Source organism: Piliocolobus tephrosceles, chromosome X, assembly GCF_002776525.5.
Source record: "Piliocolobus tephrosceles isolate RC106 chromosome X, ASM277652v3, whole genome shotgun sequence".
Taxonomy (NCBI): Eukaryota; Metazoa; Chordata; class Mammalia; order Primates; family Cercopithecidae; genus Piliocolobus; species Piliocolobus tephrosceles.
In genome coordinates this window covers 17,659,118-17,672,945 of record NC_045455.1, presented here as the reverse complement: position 1 = coordinate 17,672,945, position 13,828 = coordinate 17,659,118, and the positions used below count along the sequence as shown (strand labels likewise).

Sequence of the window (13,828 nt, the reverse complement as noted above, 5' to 3'; positions counted from 1 at the left end):
TTTTTTTTTCCGCAGGAGCACTACATGAAGTTACAGAAAAATACTTATTCAGAAAAGAAACATAACTGGCTAATAAACATAGAAAAATGTTCCATAAACAAATCAAGAGGACAAAAACAACCCCATTACAGAGTGAGCAAAGGACACGGGCACTTCTAAGAAGAAGACATACAAGCTGCCAACAAACATGAAAAAATGCTCAATATCACTAACTCATCAGAGAGATGCAAATCAAAAATACAAAGAGATACCATCTCATACCAGTCAGAACTGGTATTACTAAAAAGTCAAAAAATAACAGATGCTCGCAAGGTTGCAGAGAAAAAGGGAATGCCTAAACACAGTGGGAATGAAAATTAGTTCAGTCACTGTGAAAAGCAGTTTGGAGATTTCTCAGAGAACTAAAAACAGAATTACCATTTGACCCAACAATTCCATTGCTGGGTATATATCCAAAGAAAAATAAATCATTCTACCAAAAAAGGTACCTGCACTCATGTTTCACAGTACTATTCACAATGGCAAAGACATGGAATCAACCTAGGTGCCCATCAATGGTGGACTGAATAAAGAAAATGTGACTCAGATATACCATGGAATACTACACAATATGTACAGATTGAAATCAATCTACACATTGATTGATAGAATGAGATCGTGTCCTTTGCAGCAACATGGGCTTGGCTGGAGGCCATTATTCTAAGTGAACTAACAAAACCAGAAAATTAAATGCTGCATGTTCTCACTTATGTGGGAGCTAAACAATGGATACTCAGGGACACAAATATGTGAGTAGACACTGGGGACTCCAAAAGGGGATGGAGAGGGAGAAAGGGGGGCCACGAGAGTTGAAAAACTACCTATCAGGTACTATGTTTGATACTTGGACAAGAGAATCATTAGAAGCTCCGACCTCAGCATCACACAATATGCCCATGTAACAAATCTCCACATGTACCCCCTGAATCTAAGCTAAAAATAAAGTCATATTGAAAGAAAAATTTTCCCTGTAACTACTTATCAAATAAATACAAATAAGACGCCATCTTTGGGCAGGCACAGTGGCTCATGCCTGTAATCTCAGCACTTTGGGAAGCTGAGGTGAGTTGATCACTCAAGCTCGAGAGTTTGACACCAGCCAAGATGACATGGCAAAACTCCTGTCTCTACAAAAAATACAAAAATTAGCTGGGTGTGATGGCATGCACCTGCAGTCCCAAGCTGCCCAGGAGGCTGAGGTGGGAGGACTGCTTGAGCCCAGGAGTTGGGTGCTGTGGTGAGCCAAGATCACACCATTGCACTCCAGCCTCAATGACAGAGCGAGACACTGTCTCAAAAGAAAAACAAATAATAATTAAAAAAAAAGAAACTATCTTTGTTTTTTAAATTGGCAGAAAGAATTAGGTATAACAAAAATCAAGGCTTTCAATACTGTGATGTGACAGATCCCCTCAAAAACTATGAAAATTAACAGCCATTTGGAAAGTCATTTCTTAAAAATTATCAGGAGTCTACAAATGTTAACAACCCTTATGTTCAGTACGTTCTTTTCTTCACTGACTAATTATTGGGGTCTCACTCTATTACCCAGACTAGAGTACAATGGTGTGATCACAGCTCACTGCAGTCTCAAACTCCTGGGCTCAAGTGATCCTCCCACCTCAGCCTCTCGAATAACTGGGACTACAGGTGTGCATCACCACATCTGGCTAATTGTTTAAAAAAAATTTTTTTTTTAGAGACAGAGTCTTGTTATGTTGCCCAGACTGGGCTTGAACTCCTGGCCTCATGCAATCTTCCCATCATATTAAGTGAGGGCACTTAAGTAACACCAAAAAGAGGTCTATGTGGCAATGGAATAAAGCACTCTGCTAAAAGTCAATGAAACACTGAGGACTCCTGCAGTGGCATGTAAGTGAGTCATCTTAGAAGCTTGTCCTCCCGCTTCAGTGAAGCCTTGGGATCACTGCAACTATAACCAAAATCTTAACTATAGCGTTATAAAAGAATCTAAGGTAGAACCACTCAGGTAAGCTGCTCCTAAATTCTGGAACCTCAGAAACTGTTAAGGTAAATGTTCACTGTTTACTACCAAGTGGTAAACAAATTTATACGGCAATAAATTTATACTTAGCTAATATAAAAACAATTTCATAAAATATTTTGGTTTATGTTTCTTAAGTATTTTTTTATCTATATAAACATATGTTAACTTAGAAATACAGACAGTTATGAAAGACTACTTTTATATACAGAAATGTACACTCTTGAAGTATACTGGTTTATAATTAATAACAAGACATTTAATGTTGACTTAAGGTTTAAAATATTCTTCATTGAAATAAATTTACTTAGTTTTTCTTAAAGAATCAGGGAAAGAAAGTGCTGCTTAATTATGTGACCAAAATTTGCTATTACTAGCTATTTTTGGTAAATAGTGGATTTCGGGTCACTGAAGTGGTGGTAGGGTCTAGAGTTATTTACTTTGTTTAATACCCTATTTGTAATCGATAGGAGGTATTTGTATGTCTGATCACAAGGGCTACCAGAGAATATATGTCACGAGTCACAGAAAACAGGTAGGTTTTTCTTTTCCTGAGCAAAGTTACCTATTTTACATGAAGACTAAATCTGAATTCCTTCCTTAGTCTACTGAATTAAAACATTAACATGGAGGGGAAAATATTTACAGCATGTTCTTCATATTGCTTTCCTTAACATGCAATAATTTAAAACTGTTGGTAAGAATATCTAGGTACTTACCATGTGCTCTAATGCATTAAAAAGAAGTTTTCTCCCAGAAGGCTTATCAAAATCTGCAATAATCCAGAGAGTGACTACAGAAATTTTACTGTCATCTGAAAGTTTCAAACAGTTTACTCAAATTAACTCTTTTTTAAAATAAAACAAAAGCAGGGGAACATCTGCAGTTAACACATTAAAAAAAACAAATATATTAAAATAATATTTCTGCAAATAAGCAAAGATTGTTAAAATTTTATGTGTGAATGTGTATGTGCATGTACATATATATACATACAAAATAAATACATATAAAATTACATATAAAAATGCTACAAGGGTAATTCATTATACAAGCATATATAAAGCTTCCAGCTAGAAGAGTAACTCATTAAACAAGCTTACATAAAACTCCCAGTGTTGGTAAGCAAATCTGCCTTCTAGCTACATTTGTTAAAAAAAAAAAAAAAAAAAAAATTTATATCCCACATGTATGTAAAACCATAACAATCAAGCTTACTAGTAGATACAGAAAACAGCAATATGTAGCCATATTCCTTTATGAACATAAAATCATGGAATCTGTTAGACAGTAATCCAGGAGCCATCTGGTAGAAACTCTGATTTCGTCTACAGTGTTTACAAGAACTGGTTGTGTGGCCTCTGCTTTAAATCTCTCTCCTATATAAAAGTTTGCCCCTTACAACATAGTTCATCCCATCTGTTTAATGCACTCTGTTAGAAAATTACCACTTCTCTACTGAGACCAAAATCAGCCTTCTTTAATCTTTTACTCATTGGCTCGTTTTTATTTCTAGAGCAAAGCAGGCCAAACAAAACAAAGCAAAACAAAAACCAACCAAATTCGAATTACATTCATCTATCTGAATAGTTAATTTTACCCTAACAAATCTATAGTCCCACAGCAGACTTCTTGGTTTTGGCTAAATCCTTTTTCCCAAGTGTGTTACTGTCTTGGTCTCCTCTCTTCTGATTGTAACCCCTACCTTAAGCAAAACATTGCATGTTATTTAATCAGAATGCAGAAGAATTATTATCTTCTCTGATGTGGTAATTGTACTTTATACATTATAAGATAGTTTACATAGTACTGAAAAGATTTTATTCTTTTCTTAAAAAGGTGAAAATAGTTTACTTTAAAAAAGGCAAAAATAAGATAAACAAAGCTAGAATAGAAGGCATTGTTTTCTCAGCACACGTTAAATACTAAAAAATTCACAAACTCTAAAATTGAAATCTAGGCCTCTACTCAAAAATACCAACATATTAAAATTTATTATACAACTGCCTTATGAAGATTACAAGTTTCTATCACTTTAAGAATTCAGGTAAATAAAATATGCTTATTACCGTCTTGGGTTAAATAATACATGTTCTTTGCAATTACAGCACTCTTATCTTGTGAATCCAAGAAAAAGAAAGTAGAGAAATCTTCAACATCAGCAGTTACTGAAAAATTTCAAATTAAATGTTAAATATAAATAAAGCATTCACAACTCAGTAAGCATTTGTAGAACAGTATAGGATTATTTTACCTGATGTAGATATTAAATTGAGGTACTGCTGGTTAGCATGCAAAATCAAAGAATTTATACGGGGTACAACATTATGCCTATCCATTAGAAAATCAATTGCATTCGTGCGATCATTTAATGTGCCCTAAAATAACAAAAATGTTATTTAGATAACATAGGCAATTTATATCCATGTTTCAAAAACTATGCAGATATAAAGATTAATCAAAAATAAATAAGCAATTTAGAATTATTACAATATTTTCTTGTAACAATTACAACTTTTCCAATTAAGCAATTTTTAGATGCAAATACGCCTAAGATAAATTTAATTAAATATTTTTTTTAAGAATTTCAGCTTTTATTTTAGATTTGAGGGTACACATGCAGATTGGTTACAACACGGGTATATCAATGCTGAAGTTGGCGGTATGACTGATCCCATTACCCAGGTAGTGAGCATAGTACCAGATAGTTTTTCAACCCTTCCCTCTCCCCTCTAGAAGTCCCCAGCGTCTCTTGCTGCCATCTTTATGTCTATTAGTATGCAATGTTTAGCTCCCACTTACAAGTGAGAACATGCAGTGTTTGGTTTCCTGCTTCTGTGTTAGTTTCCTTGGCCTCCAGCTGAGTCCATGTTGCTGCAAAGGGCCTGATTTCATTTTTAATCACTGCATAGTATTCCACAGTTTATATATGTACCACATTTTCTTTAACCAATCCACCACTGATGGACACCTAGGCTGATTCTACATCTTTGCTATTATGAATAGTGCTGCAATGAACATACATGTGTCTTTTTGGTAGAACGATTTATTTTCCTTTGGAGATGTACCCAGTAATGGGATTGCCAGGTTGAATGGCAGTTCTGTTTTAAGTTCTTTGAAACATCTACAAACTGCTTTCCAAAGGGGGCTGAACTAATTTACATCCCCACTAACAGTGTATACGCATTCCCTTTTCTCCTCAGTCTCGCCAGCATCTGTTGTTTTTTGACTTTTTAATAATAGCCATTCTAAGTGGTACAAGATGGTGTCTCCTTGTGGTTTTGATTTGCACTTATCTAAGGATTAGTAATGTTGAACATTTCTTTATATGCTTGGTGGCTGCCTGTGTGTCTTCTTTTGAGAAGTATCTGTTAATGTCATTTGCCTACTTTTTAAAGGGGTTATTTATTCTTTACTTGATTTGTTTGCTACTTATGGATATTAGAACTTTGTCAGATGTATAGTATGTGAATATTTTCTGTATATTCTGTAGGGTGTGTGTTTACTCTGTTGTGAGTTTCTTTTGCTGTGCTCTTTAGTTTAATTAATTAGGTCCCACGTGTCAAGTTTTGTTTTTGATGCAATTGCTTTTGAGATCTTAGCCATAAATGATTTCCCAAGACTGATGTCCAGAATGGTGTTTCCCAGATTTTCTTCTAGAATTCTTATAGTTTTCAGTCTTATACTTAACTGTTTAATCCATCTTGTGTTAAGTTTTGAATGTGGTGAAAAGCAGGGGTCCAGTTTCATTTGTTTGCATGTGGCTAGCCAGCTATCCTAGGACCATTTATTGAATCGAGGATCCTTTCCCCACTAATTTTTGTCAACTTTGTCAAAGCTAAAATGGTTGCAGGTGTGTGGCTTTATTTCTGGGTTCTTTATTCTGTTCCGTTAATCTATGTGTCTATTTTCTACCAGTTCCATGCTGCTCTGGCCTTGTAGTATAGTGTGAAGTTGGGTAATATGCCTTCAGATTTATTCTTTTTCTTGGAATTGCCTTGGCTGTATGGGCTCTTTTCTGGTTCCATATGATTTTAGAATAGTTTTTCCAATTCTGTGAATAATGATATTGACAGTTTGAAGGAATAGCATTAAATCTATAGATTGTGTTGGGCAGTATGGCCATGTTAACAATATTTAGTCTTCCAATCCGTGAGCATGGAATATTTACCCATTTGTTTGTATAATATATGATTACTTTCAGCAGCGTTTAGTAATTCTCCTTGTAGAGATCTTTCACCTCCTTAGTTAGCTGTATTCCTAGTTAGTTATTTTGTGTGTGTCTACTGTAAATGGGACTGAGTTCTTGATTTGGTTCTCAGCTTGAATGTTATTGGTCTATAGAAATGCTACTGATTTTTGTGCATTGATTTTGAATCCTGAAACTTTACTGAGGTAATTTATCAGTTCCAGGAGTTGTCTGGTGGAGTCCTTAGGGTTTTCTAGGTGTAGAATCATATCATCAGTGAAGAGAGATACTGGACTTCTTTTACTATTTGGATGCCTTTTATTTATTGCTCTTGCCTGATTGCTCTGGCTAAGACTTCCAGTACTATAATGAACAGGAATAGTGAGACTGGGCATCCTTCTCCTGTTCCAGTTCTCAAGGGGAATGTTTCCAGCTTTTGCCTGTTCAGTACGACACTGGCAATGGGTTTGTCATAGATGGCTCTTATTCTTTTGAGGTATGTTCCTTCAATGCAGTTTATTGAGGGTTTTTTTTTTTTATCATGAAGGGATGTTCGATTTTACTGAATACTTTTTCAGCATCTATCAAAAAAATGATCACATTTTTTGTTTTAAATTCTGTTTACGTGGTGAATGACATTTACTGATTTGTTAATGTTGAACCAACCTTTCCCAGGAGAGAAGCCTATTTGATTATGGTGAATTAATTTTTTGGTATGCTGCTGGATTGTTTGCTAGTATTTTATTGAGGATTTTTCCATCTATGTTCGTCAGTAATAGCCTGTAGTTTTTCGTTGCATGTTTGCCAGGTTTTGGTATCAGGATAACACGGGTTTTGCAGAATGAGTTAGGGAGGCATTAATCACTCCTCCTTGGTTTTTTGGAATAGTTTCAGTAGGATTGGTAACAGTCTTCTTTGTACACCTGGCAGAATTCAGCTATAAATCCATCTGGTCCAGGGCTTTTACTGGTTGGTAGGTTTATTATTACTGTTCAATTACGGAACATAACAGTCTGTTCAGGGTGTCAATTTCTTCCTGATTCAATCTTGGGAGACCAGGAATTTATCCATTTCCTCTAGATTTTCCAGTTTGTGTGCACAGAGGTCTTCTGAGGATCTTTGGTATTTCTACGGGATCAGTTGTAATGTCACTTTTGTTGCTTCTACTTGTGCTAATTTAGATCTTTTCTCCTTTTTCTGTTCATCTAGCTAGTGGTCTATCGATCTTGTTTTTCCTTTCCAAGAGCCAACGTTTGGTTTCACTGATTCATTGTACAAATTTTTTGGTCTCAATTTTGTACAGTTCTGCTCTGATTTTAGTTATTTCTTTTCTTCTGCTAGCTTTGAGGTTAGTTCATTCTTGTTTTTCCTAATTCCTCTCAGTGTGATGTTAAGTCATTATTTTGAGATCGTTCTAAATTTTTGAGATAGGTGGCTAGCGTTACAAACTTTCCTCTTAACACTGCTTTTGCTGCATGCCAGAGATCTTGGTATGTTTTTCATTTTCATTTATTTGAATTTTTATTATTGCGGCCTTAATTTTTCACTGTTTACCCAAAAGTGATGTCAAAAGCAAGTTGTTTAGTTTCTATATAATTATGTAGTTTTGAGAGATGTTCTGAGTTCTGATTTCTATTTTTATTCTACTGTGGCCCATGAGTATGTTGGTATGATTTTGATTTTAAAAATTTATTGAGATTTGCTTTATGGGCAAGCATGTGCTTGATCTTGGAGTATGCTCTGTGTGCATCTGAAAAGAATAAATATTCTGTGGCTGATCGGTGGAATGTTCTGTAGATGTCTATTAAGTCCAACTGGTCAGTGTCCATTTAAGTCCAGAATTTGTTAGTTTTCTGCCTTGATAATCTGTCTAACACTATCAGTGTCTAACATATGATAGAAACAGCAAGGAGCCAGCTAAGAACTTCATGACAGGCTCAAAACCTCATGTACCAATATTAACCCTGAATATAAATGGCCTACAGACCTCATTTAAAAAGCACAGAATGGCAAGTGGGATAAAAAACAAGACTTGTCTGTCTGCCGTCTTCCTCCTTCCTCAGGCTTTTGAGTAGCTGGGAGTACAGGCACACACCACGACGCCTGGCTGTTTTAAGATTTTTGTAGAGAGGTTTCACTAGGTTGCCCAGGCTGGTGTCAAACTCCTCAGCTCAAGCAATCCTCTTGGACTGACCTTCCAAAGTGGTGGGATTACAGACATGAACCACCATGCCTCGCCTAAATTCGTTGTTGTTTATTTTTGTCTGAGTGGGTTAGTTCAATAATAGTGGGGGAATTGAAGTCTCCCACTATTATTGTGTAGCTGTCTTAAGATTTTTCATAGCGGTGGTAGTATTTGTTTTATGAATCTGGGAGCTCTAGTGTTGGTGCATATATATTTGGGATAGTTAAGTCTTCTTGTTGAACACTTTATAATTATCTATTGTTGGTTTCAAGTTTGTTTTATCTAAGAATAGCAACTTCTGCTTTTGTTTTGTTTGCATGATAAATCTTTCTCCAACCCTTTACTTTGAGCCCATAGGTGTCATCATGCATGGGATTGGTCTCCTGAAGACAGCAGACAGATGGGTCTTGTTTTTTATCCAACTGCCACTCTGTGCCTTTTAAGTGAGGCACTTAGGCCATTTATATTCAAGGTTAATATTGGTACATGAGGTTTTGATCCTATGTGAAGTTCTTAGCTGGCTGCTTTTCCGTTTCTATCATGTGGATACTTTATAGGTTCTGTGGGCTATGTACTTAAGTGTGTTTTTGTACCATTCTTCCATTCCCTTAAAGAGCTCTTGTAAGGCCAGTTTAGTGCTAATGAATTCCTTTAGTGTTTGCTTGTCTGGAAAATATTTTATTTCTCCTTCACTTATGAAGTTTAGTTTGACAAGATACAAAATTATTGGTTGGAATTTCTTTTCTTTAAGAATGCTGAAAATAGGCCACTGAGAAGTCTGTTGTTAGTCTGATAGGGTTCCCTTTGTATGGGATCTGCCTGTTTTCCTCTAGTTGCCTTTAAGATTTTTACTTCAGCACTGACCTTGGACAGTTTGGTGACTATAAGCCTTGGTGATGCTAACTTTGTAAAGTATCTCACAGTGTTCTCTGAATTTCTTGTAACTGAATGTCTACTTCACTAGCAAGATCAGGGAAATTTTCTTGAATTATTCCCTCAAATATGTTTTCCTGGTTGTTTTTCTCCTTCTCTAGCAGGAATGCCAATAATTTGTAGGTTTGGTTCCTTTAACATAATCCCGTATTTCTTGAACACTGTTCATTTTTTTAAAATTCTTTTTTTTTTTTTTCTTTTCAGACAGGGTCTCACTCTGTCATCCAGGCTAGAGTGCAGTGGCATGATCATGACTCATTGCAGCCTCCATCTCCTAGGCTCAAGTGATCCCCCTGCCTCAGCCTTTTGAGTAGCTGGGACTATAGGCACACATCACCACACCTGGTTAAATTTTAAGTTTTTTTGTAGAGAGGAGGTCTCACTATGTTGCCCAGGCTGGTCTCAAACTCCTCAGCTCAAGCTATCCTCTTGAATTGACCTGCCAAAGTGGTGGGATTACAGGTATAAACCACCACGCCTGGCCTAAATTCTTTTTTGTGATTTTTATCTGACTGGGTTAGTTCAAAAGACTGGTTTTCGGGCTCTGAAATTCTTTCTCCTGCTTGGTCCAGTCTATTGATAGAGCTTTCAATTGTATTTTGAAATTCTTTAAGTGATGCTTCTATAGCCCTATGCTTTTCTATCAGCTGATTTTACTTTGGGCTGTGTGGTTTGACCTACAAGCCAGTAGACAGCCCTCATGAGTAAAAGCCACCTGAGGCCAACATGGCAGGGTAAATACTTGATCCTTGTTACTGGGATAATCTCTCTGTTGTCTCAGGCAATAGGCTGATCTATGGTGTGCACAGTGGTCTGAGTTCCCTGCTCAAACATGGTGGGCAAGATGGGCAGGGCCAGATTGAGCAGGCCTGCCTACAGGTACCCTAAGGGCAGGCACAAGCACCAATACTGAGGGAGAATACAGTGGGCAACCACCAGGTGTCCAGAGGTGTGCCTAGGCATGGAGCTGGGAAACCTCCTTGGCTCCAAGTTCTCTGCATAGGGAGCACGGTAGCCTAAACTCCTAATCGAGGACAGTGGGTGTTCCAGATTCCTAAAGATCTGCCTTGGCATGGAGTGTAAAGGGCCTCACTGCACCACAGTCTCTGCACAAGGACGGTGGTGTGGCTTGAGCTGCTAAAAGTAGCATTTAAAAAATCACTATTAAATGATCAGAATGAAAATTTTTTTACCAAATTAACTTGTCATTAAAATAAAATTTTAATAATATCATTTATAAATATTATTCATTGTGTATTTTCTTATAAATGCTTACCTACCAAAAAAACTTCTCTTTGTAAATATACAGATGCATCCATCATTCTTTGAAGAACAGCCATTTCTAGTTCTTTAATATTCATCTCTTCATGTTTAAATGGTTCACCATTATAAAGAGCTTGAGGCAAAGGTCCCAGGCCAGTCATCTTATAAAAGCTTGCTCCAGTCTATTCAGTTAAAAAACATCAGTGTTAAATAAAATATGATTGTTTGAAAAATAAACATAAGAAAATGGAACACTGCCACATTTCTATACACCATGGGAAAAAACATCCATTTTGCTAACTTTATCTGTCCTTTCTAAACACTGCTTAAAGGAAAGTAAATTACCTACAAGGAGTCAAAAAACTTTTTCTGTAAAGGGCCAGAGAGTAAATATTTTAGGCTTTGTGAGCCACCTAGTTTCCGACACAATGACTCCACTCTTATGTTACAGCACAAAAGCAGTCACAGACGACACATGAATAAACAAGTATGGCTGTGTCCCCAAAATACTTCACAAAAACAAGCAGTGGGTGAACTTGCTGATTCTTGGTATAGCGTATGACATTTACTTAACATTAAAAATCCAAACATTTATCGGCATCAGAGACTTATTTATCCCTGTATTTATACATTCAATAAACACTGATTCAATCCTGCCACCTGCATTAGGCTAGACACTGTGATTATAGAGCTGAAAGTCTTTTCTCAAGGGGTTCACATACATACAGAGAAAACACAGGCATGTAGAAGATTCTGTGAGGCCCAGGAGAAGCACCTAATCAAGCTGGAATATGGAGAGGAAGGGATTATACAGGGTTCTTTTAGGGAGTGATACTAAAAGTCTTAAAGGCTTAATAAAAATTTCCCAGGGAGATAAAGTAGAGAAAGACATTGCAAGTGAAGAGAGTATAGCAAGGACTGAAAGGGAAGTGAGAGTGTGGTATACTTACGCAATGGTAAATTCACAGTTGATATGGTTTGGCTGTGCCCCCACCCAATTCTCATCTTAAATTGTAGCTCCTACAATTCCCACATGTTGTGGGGGGACCCAGTGGGAGGTAATGAGATCATGAAGGCAGGTCCTTCCCACGCTATTCTAGTGACAGTGAATATGTCTCATGAGATCTGCTAGTTTTACAAGGGAGAATTTCCCTGCATAAGTTTTCTTGTCTGCCATCATGTGAGACATGCCTTTCACCTTCTGCCATGATTGTGAGGTTTCCCCAGCCACAAGGAAATGTGAGTCCATTAAACCGCTTTCTTTTGTAAATTGCTAGTCTCAGGTATGTTTTATCAGCAGCATGAAAATGGACTAATAGAGCAGTGTTTACAGGGTGTGAAATATGGGGGACAGCTGTCAGATATGGAGTTAGAGAGCGGTGTAGGCAGAGGCCCGATCATAAAGGTCCTCAACATTTGAATTTTAGCTTATGAGTTAAAAAGTGACTACATAACTCATTTGCTATCCAATACTAAGTATTATCATTATTATAGCCAACATTGTCACAAATACTTTAGAAAGCCAAGTACTACTATTACATCAATTTTACAGATGATAAAACAGATACAGAGAGATTAAATAACTTCTTATGTTACACAGCCACAGCGTTTTGGAAGTGGAATTTGCACCCAGATCTGTCTGACCAAGAGTCTGAACTCTTAACTACTGTACTATACTATCTGTGCATTTAGTGGGCACCTACTATGTATTAGGTTTATGAATTCATGTAAATGATATGCAAACTCTCTCCTAAAGAAACTTATAGTTTAATAAGGATAGGGAGAGATGGATACATTAAAAGTAAGCTTGATACAGTATTTTGGGGGTATCAAAGAGGTCATGGTAAATAATATCCTCTATCTAGGAAGAGAGTTCATAGCAAATAATATCTGATTTGCTTATTTTTAAAAGGATACAATGGCAACAATGTTAAAGAAGGAGCATATTCTGGGACACTGCTTCAAGGGCTACCACAGTTGTATGGGAAAGACAAAGCAAGGGCAAAAACAAAAGTCGGTGGTAATAGGCAAGATGAGAATGAAGCTGTTTCTGAAATATTTAACAGATTCCAAAATATTTAACAGGCAAAACTGATAGAACTTGATGACCTATTTTTTGGGAGGGTGTGAGGAAAACAATTAGTTAAGGATGACTATTAGGCTTTCAGCATGGGTGGTCTGGGTGAGTGGTTGCTACCTACTCTCTAGAATAGGAGATAAAGAAGAAAAAAAGTTTGGGGCAACAAGGAAGATCTTGGGCATGATTTTAGATTCTTTTGATTTAAGATGCTTACGGGAAATCCACTAAGCAGTTGAATACATGGGTTTGGAACTCAAGAAAGATGTCCCTCCTAGAAATACCGGCACTCTTCTGCTCTTACTCTATGACTTCCAATTAGGCAATCTTTCTACTCCAAAAGCTAATTACCACAAATAAGTCAATGACACTGCATTATATATTTTTAGCTCACACATCTTCTGAGCTATAGATCATATATCCAGTTGCTGATTTCACAACTCCCTTGGAAGTCTCACAGGCACCTCAAATTCTCTATGTAAAAAAACTGCACTTCTCATTTTATTTCCCAATCCTTTTTTCCTCCACTCCTTTCCTTCTTAGCAATGGCATCAATGCTACCAGTTAGTTGTTCAGCTGAACCCTAGGAGTTACCCTTGACAATTTCTCATCTCCCCTCTACCCTATCCAATCCAGCAGCACCTGGATGGCACTTCCTAAATAATTCAAGTATGTCCATTTTCTCTGTCTCCACTTCTTCCAAAAGCCTCCAGTCCATCTCACATTTCTCACCTTATATTTCCCAATACATTATCACCACACCTACTCCTCCCCACCAACAATCCATTCTCAACAAAGAAGAATGCTCTTTTAAAGAAATGCATGTCACTGTCACTTCACTACTTAATTCCTTTCAGGTTTTTCACTGTTGCCAAGAGCTTCTACTGATATGAGTGCATTAAATATTGTTCACAAGATCCTGTGTATTCAGACCCCTTGCTTGCCTCTCCAGCCTTATCTCCTCAACTGTACCCCATTAACACAGGCACAACGTATGCTTTCAGTCTACACAGTAGCAACATCAGCTTCTCTCAATTCCTTTACATCTCAGACCTCAGCATTTTTCTCTGACTGGAATGTTAATCTCTTACAACCCCTTTGTTTTCTTTTGTCTAACTTTTCCTCCTGTTTCAGAAC

At 36.9% G+C, this 13,828-nt stretch overlaps 1 protein-coding gene across 1 annotated transcript in view; it reads right to left on the bottom strand.

The window, feature by feature from the left end:
* The window catches only part of UGGT2 (UDP-glucose glycoprotein glucosyltransferase 2), a 586,709-nt gene that overhangs the window by 456,609 nt on the left and 116,272 nt on the right, over nt 1-13,828 (bottom strand). The window contains exons 17-20 of the mRNA XM_031934986.1: nt 10,632-10,796; nt 4,299-4,422; nt 4,114-4,212; nt 2,764-2,858 (exon numbers count right to left, since the gene is read on the bottom strand). Coding sequence (XP_031790846.1) covers nt 2,764-2,858; nt 4,114-4,212; nt 4,299-4,422; nt 10,632-10,796 — 483 coding nt within the window. The remainder of the gene's footprint in view (nt 1-2,763; nt 2,859-4,113; nt 4,213-4,298; nt 4,423-10,631; nt 10,797-13,828) is intronic.